This window comes from Otolemur garnettii, unplaced genomic scaffold (genome assembly GCF_000181295.1).
Source record: "Otolemur garnettii isolate 467f Iridium unplaced genomic scaffold, OtoGar3 scaffold00035, whole genome shotgun sequence".
In the NCBI taxonomy this organism is placed as follows: domain Eukaryota; kingdom Metazoa; phylum Chordata; class Mammalia; order Primates; family Galagidae; genus Otolemur; species Otolemur garnettii.
In genome coordinates, this window is record NW_003852430.1 from 4,621,526 (window position 1) to 4,629,138 (window position 7,613).

The window sequence follows — 7,613 nt, forward strand, 5'->3', positions numbered from 1 at the left end:
AAAGTTTTATAAGAGATGTTGAATTTTCTATACTCTCTTAAGTATCTAAAGAAAATCTCATAAATGTTTTTCTCTACCATCTCTCTCAAGCAAATATGAAAAAAAGAGGAATTAATGATACAATTTGTTTCCCACCCCAAACATAAAGGAATTTTTCAATACAACACGAACTGAGCTACTTTTGGAGTTTTTGTAGTCAAAGTAGAGGAAAAATGGTTTTTTTATTTCACATCAATATTATTTTTTAAGTATATGACATATTAAGTATCTATAACAGTAAAAATAAAAAAATATGAACAAATTACTCTTCCCCCAAAAGAATCTGAACATAAGCATATCTATGCCCTGACAGGATTGATACTTAACAAAAAATTGGAATTCTCCCATATCATGCAATGTAGTTTTCATGAACACAAAGTTAGATTTTATAACATGATATAACCATGATGTAATAAATTATGAAGTACTTTATTTTCAAATGTTCTTTGAAAGAGAATTTAAGCCTTTTTCAAGTGTAATTTCCAGGTCTTTGTCAGAAAATGTCAGTAATTCAACCCTTTTTTCTGAATAATGGCAGATTCCCACTCAGAATTACTTACAAGAATATTCACTCTCAATTACATCAACAAAACCTATAAACTAAGAGTTCAAAAATGGAGAAATTGTTAAATAAATTATGGATAGCTATCATATTGAGTATGAAACATATAAACAATATTGGTTATAATATAGAGTGTGAAATTATGGATATAATAGTATCCTGATTTAGACAGAAAGATAAACTCTAAAATACACTGAAAATAAAAGAGAAAAAATTAGAATGAAAAATATGAAAAAACTATTTTTTCATTCTCTTTTCTTGCAGTAGACATGTTGTCAGTGAAAGACAATAAATGTAAGGAAATACTGCATTGTTCACATTTAGATTTCATAAGTGTTTCTAAAAACAAAATTTATCCAGAATAAACATAACAGAAATATTTATGCTTATAGCAATTCTGTAATTATAAGTAATGTGACTTAAAATGTAATCATCTACACCAGTGTTGATGAAGTGATTACACCAAAATGTATAAAAGTATCCTTATTGCTTCTAAATTATATTAAAGCTTACCTTCACAAAGTTTCTGCTTCATCACTTCCCTTATTTTCGATATTGCAATATAGTCTTCCACATAAAACACGTAAGTAGATGAAGGCTTATTGGCAATAGCTCTAAGCTCTGCATCTTCTGTTTCTGAACCAACGCCAATGGCAAATAACGTTATCTTACTGTCTCTCGCTGCTTCTGCTGCATCCTTGACTTCATCTTGGGATTTCCCATCCGTAAGAACCACTGCTATCTTGGTCAGAAATCGTGAGGACTTGGCAAAAAGGTAATCGAGTGCAAACTGGATGGCCTTCCCCGTCCTTGTATTCCCTCCTAAGTAATGGATGGATTCCATCGCTGCCAGAAGATGCTCTCCTGAGTCATAGCTGCCCAGGGGAATCTCCAGCACAGGGTAGTCACTATACTGGACCACTCCAACTTGGATAAACTTCGGCCCTATGTCAAAGTTTTTTGTGATATTGACAAGCCACTTTTTCACTATTTCAAAGTTTTCTGGGCCAACACTATAAGAGCCATCTAAGATGAAAACTAAATCTGTTGGAGCAGTCCGACAACCTGTATACAAAGAAAACCCCATCAGAACACACGTCTTTTATATGAAAAGCAAATGGGGGAAGCTTTAAATACATGATTTTAAGCTATACTCTAATACTCTAATATCATTAAGTTATTCATAAAATATATTTAGCCTAAGCTGACCTGAAATATTTACAAATATATATATGTGTATTTGTGTGTGTGTATCCCAATGAATAGGAAGGAAAAGTAATAAAACAAACCTGCCAACTTCAGGACTCAACTAGCCAATAAAATCATATACTCTTTGGTATAGTTCATAAAAGTTAAATGATCCATGATCATTAAAGACTCAGCTCTTGCATTACATCCAAGATGAGTTTCTCAAAATCTGATATGTCATCTTCAGCCAATATTATAATCAAATTATTGGCTTGTGCTAAGTGAATCTATGTTCAGGGGTATACCACTATTTCTTGCTTTATAGAGGTAAAGATCCTTATTTCAAGATACCAGGAAACACTTGCGGCCAACTGTTTTAGAGTTCTATTGTGGGTAGAAAAGGACAGCCTTTAACACAAGTTACACCTGAACAAGTTATAAGTAGTTATGAAAATAAAAAGTAAAAAAACTTAACTCTTTTGTTTTGTGGGACACACAGCAAGTCTCTGTTTCAATCCCCCAGTATGTGTTTCCTGATGTCATACTAGGTATTATGGTTCAAATATATATTAGATATCTCAAAAAGCTCAAAGTCTAGTAAGACAGACAACTGATCAGGTAGGCAAAGCATTTAATACAAAATATCATGAGAACATTTACAAGAGTGTTAGAATCTAAGTGTTGGAAGGTCAGGGAAGGTTTTATGTGAAAGTAGACAGACTGTAAGAGACTTGAAAGAAGAGCTTCAGCCAGGTGAAGAGGGGGACTTCAAATCAAAGGGAGTAGCAAGTGCAAAGCCTCAGAGATGAGAGACAAACGCAGGCTAAAAGACAAACTGGTGTGGGGCAATACCAATAACTTGGAATGGCCAACAGGAGTCATGGAAAGGGGAAGCTGTATTTACTCTGTCCTTTAACTTTCACACTCAAAGCAATGAAAATAGCTATTGCTTATGGCACATATGATGAAATGACTTTATTATACTGATGCCTTGTTTTGGATTTGGCACATAATGGTAATATGCCAGCCAATTTTAAGTCTCATCCTTTTATTATATGAATGGTAGCCCTTATGTAGTAATCAGATGCTCAACTTAAAGGTATACAAAAAAACAAAAAAAAAAAGGTATACAGTGATTTATTTTCTGTACATTTTTGCAAATAGAATATCATAATTGCAAGGAAATCATGATACTAGAGAAAAAATGTCTAGTGGTGATTAATATTCTTAGTACTTTTGCATCTCCTCAGGAATAAATCAATCTTTTTGCCTTTTTCTCCTGATTTTCCTTCATTATCTATGTCTATTTACATATCTAGAATGTTGACAAGTCTCACAGGAAGTCCCAATTTTATTTATCTTAATTCACTCATCACAGTCACCACCCATAAATATTATTGGGTAGGTAACATTTAAAAGGTTACCAAAAAAAAAACCAAAACATTGGCTTTGTCCCCAAAATGTAACTGTATGCTTATGGCATTACACCTAAGGTGCTCTCCTATAGGTGGCAGTGTCCTCAGAAGGGTAGCAGGGACACAATTCCAACAGCCTCTGCCATGGTGGCCACTGCCAGAGTTCAGGGCAGGGACAGAAGAAATGGCATTCTGCCCAGAGGCAAATTTGCTAACCCAAGGGAATGCAATTCTTCTGTTATTTTTGGAAGTCAAACTGGGATTAAAGTATTATGCTTTTATTAGGAGTTTGGGGAGGAGACAAAAGGACAGAGAAGTTGTGTTTGCAGAGCTCTTCGGTGTTGGCCCTTCCTAAATAACGAGACTTATTGTTGTGGGGACCTGATCGCATCTGTGTGCCACCTGATTCAGTGGTTTTAGCTCTCATAGGGTTATTCTTGGCTCTTTCTACCTTCTCCCAGTCACAGAGCTGCAGAGCATGTATTTCATAACTGTAAGGTTAGCCAAGAGCATGGGCTTATAAGCAAGTATTGCCATTTATAAGCTCCAGACAAAACACCCCTCCAAGAGACTTCCTCCACAGAGATAGGAGTGACATCATGGAAAAGGAATGGGACTGAAGATCAAAAGCATAGTTCAAATACTAGTTACCACTTCTCACAGCTGCATGGCTCTAGGTAAGCCCCTTACATTCTGTGAGTTTCCTCCCACTCGGAAAACCAACCAACCAACAACCAACCAAAAAAATGTACGCCTACCTTATAGAGTATTGGGGTGGATAAAACTGTAAAGTGTTATGCAAACATTAAATAATATTGTTTCAATAGATTTTTATCCAAGTTGAATCAAATTGTCAAAATATCTAATTTAACTATCAGAAAAACCATAATTAATTTATAGTAGCATGTTTATAAGTTATAAAATGTGAATGTAAGAAATCTTCTAGAAAGAAATATGCTATCTATAAATGATGGTATGGGTAGAAGAACTACAATTAATACAAATCTTTATCTCTAATACCAGCTTTCCAGACAGTGATAGTAGTTAGAGTTTACCGAGATGTCCTACGCTAAGCCATTTCCTGGATTATCTCTCTCAGTCCTAAGAACTGACTTGTAACGCAGGTACTTTATCTCCATGAGCTTTAAAGTGCTAAACACAGACTCAATACCAGACTGTTCACTCCAGTGTTTAATGAGTTAACTGAACAAACTATCATCATAGAATCATCTCAACCTGATCTCTGAGAGAAGCTTTTTCTCTCTGCTAATGAGTAACACAGCAATTGATTTATTCTAGTGAATTGGAACATCAAAGACAGTGAAAATGAGGTCCTTAAAACCATCATCTGAACTCTCCTAGTTTGAGTTGCAGAATAAATGTAGTGATAACAAATAATAGACAGTGCTGACAATGCTTACTTGATCTTATTTCCCCATCTTCAGCTACAGAATTCTGGAGCAGCAGGACCAGAACCATGCAAGGAAATGTAAGATGGCGAGCCATTTTTCTGTGCTGTTCTGGTATTTTGGTTTTAGGATTCCTAGGAATACAGAGGAAAGAAAAAGTTAAACATATTAGATAAATGAAGACAAATACATTTACATTTTTAAATTAAAATACCCAGTTGGAGTATAGTTAATTTTATGACTATTGTTAGAATTTAGATGTGCCTAAAATAGCCAAATCTTAAATATATTAAAGCACGAAGACAATAAAAAGAAGCTAAAGACTTAGAAAAAGTGTACACTTTTTTAAACTTTGACCTTTGTTCAAAACATTTGCTAGAATTTTTCTTTCTTTTTGGCATAGCCTGAAGCACCTTATCACATTCTTTTTCATATCCGAACGGTGGCAAACATTTTTTAAAATGTGAATTTGCATATAAAGAATATTCAAAGGGTATCTGGTGAAAATATTTGTATGATAAAGCTGAGTGACAGGGTTTAATTTTTTAAATGCGGTGAATTATAAGCTCTAAGATACGTTTTATTTAATTCATAAACTCAACTATATGGCTTTAATATACCTTCTAAAATAAGTCCAGGGACTTCACTTCTGGTTAGAATGTGGAAAGGTGCAAGAGATTTTCACTTGCAACAGTTAAAACGTACCAGTAAACTATGAATCCATAGCCTTCTTAAATCTGGCAGAAATGAAAGGATTTAAAGAAAACTAAATGAATTAAATTCCAGAAGTTATGAACCTTTTGTAGGATAGACGAGATGAACAACTGTTTTCATACCTGTCAGAAAGGGAATCCTCCTGAGAAAGAACCTGCCATAGTGTGTGGGATAACACTCAAAGCTGGTGTAACAGATGAGAATCCCGAGGGGTCCCAGCCACAGAACAAGTGCATCCTTACCCAGCAATTCTCTCCCATGAGCCTTAACCAAATGTATGGACAAGTAGTACACAGAAAGTGAGAGCAGTACAGGACAGCCTAGGGAACCTCTCCCTACCTTCTCCTGCCCAGGTATACAAAGACCTCTGCTTCAAATACAAAGCAGTAGATTGCTGGAGGCTGGAGTGGAAGGAGCAGAGTTGAGCAAAGTCCCACCAAGGCTCTCTAGGCTTTTACTACAGTAAAGAGGGAGATTTCAAAAAGCACAAAGCCAGGGGACGGACTAAAAAGAAATATAGACTTCTCCCAGGAATCCAAAAACTTGTACTGACAAGCTCAAAGAAACCTCCCAAGTTTCTCCCAAGATGTGAGAAGCAGCAAGAAAATTTGATTTCTGATCAAGAGAAAAACACTGAGTATAAGCAGATCCAGAGATTATCTAAATTATCAGGAGTATCAAAAAGTATTTATAAAATGGCTATGATAAATATGTCAAAGGGTCTAGCGAATAAGATGGATGATGTATGGACACAAATATCCAAAACCTAGAAACTTACTATAAAACTACAGTAACCAAGACAGCGTGGTATTGTAATAGCAAAAAACTAAGCAGAGAATAGAACACAGCAGAGTCCAGTAATACGCACATACTTGGATGGTCAACTGATTTTCAACAAAAGCGTCCAGGTAATCACATGAGAAAGAAAAATCTTTATAATAAAGTTATGTTGAATCAACTGGATAAATGATTTATATCCAGTATATAAGTATATATATATATATATATATGTATATATATGTACATATTATATGTCCATACATGGACATACACACACATATACATGTGTATATATATATATATTTTTTTTTTTAAACCCTACAAGTCTACCATTAAAAGAAAAACCAACCCAACTGGTTTAAATGGGTAAAAGATTTTGAATAGGTATATTACAAAAGAAGACACAGAAATTGCCAATAAACACATAAAATGGGATTCACCATCACTAGTCATCAGGAACATACACATTAAAACCACAATAAAATAACATTTAACATCTACAAAAATAGCTAAAACTCAAGGTCTGATACTATCAAAAGTTTACAAGGTTATGTGAAGAAATTGAAACTCAACCTTTGTTGGTAAGAGTGAAAAATGACATAATTATGTTAGAGAATTAATTGTTAGATACAGCTTCTTATGAACTACAATCAAAAATTCTTTCTGCTAGGTATGTAACCTAGAGAAATGAAATTATGTGTCCATAAAAAAGGGTTTAAGGGCAGTGCCTGTGGCTCAAAGGAGTAGGGCGCTGGCCCCATATGCCAGAGGTAGAGGTTTCAAACCCAGCCCCATCCAAAAACTGCACCAAAAAAAAAAGCTTTAACATAGGCCAGGTGCTGTGGTTCATGCCTATAGTCCTGGCACTTAGAGAGGCCAAGATGGGTGGATTTCTGGAGTTCAGGAGTTTGAGACCAGCCTGAGCAAGAGTGAGACACTGAGTCAAGACTTTGAGGTTGCTGTGAACTATGATGCCACGGCACTCTTCCCAAGGGGACAGAGGGAAACTGTCTCAACAAAAAAAGAAAGAAAAGGAAAGAGCGGTAGGGTGGGGGGGAAGGGAGAGAAGGGAAGGGAAGAGGAGAAAGGAAGAAGAGAAGAAGAAAGGAAGAAAGAAAAAGGCTTTAAAATGTTTAAAGTCCCAAACTAAAAAGAGTCCAAATGCTATCAACAAGAGAATGAATACATAAGTTGTATGGTATAGTCACAGAATGGAATACCACTTAGCAACTTAAAAAAATGGTGAACAATTTTTATACCAAACATGAATAAAACTTAAAATAGATTTTATTTAATAAAAGAAGACACAATGCTGACCAGTTTGATGAAAGCATTTCAAATTGTATGTAAAACCAGCAGACAGTACCCCATGATTGCATTAATGTACACAGCTAGGATTTAATGAAAAAATAAAATAAATAAAAGGAAAAATAAATAAATAAAAGACACACAAAAGCATACATACAGTATGATGCAGTTATATGAAGTCTCAAAACTGACAAAACT

The 7,613-nt window shown here is 34.9% G+C and overlaps 1 protein-coding gene across 2 annotated transcripts in view; it reads right to left on the reverse strand.

Moving 5' to 3' along the window:
- COL21A1 (collagen type XXI alpha 1 chain) overlaps positions 1 to 4,710 on the reverse strand; it is a 122,722-nt gene extending 118,012 nt beyond the window's left edge. For both annotated transcript variants that reach the window (XM_023513144.1, XM_003789660.3), the window contains exons 1-2: positions 4,626 to 4,710; positions 1,115 to 1,666 (exon numbers count right to left, since the gene is read on the reverse strand). In XM_023513144.1, coding sequence (XP_023368912.1) covers positions 1,115 to 1,666; positions 4,626 to 4,710 — 637 coding nt within the window. The remainder of the gene's footprint in view (positions 1 to 1,114; positions 1,667 to 4,625) is intronic.
- Positions 4,711 to 7,613: the final 2,903 nt, after the last annotated feature.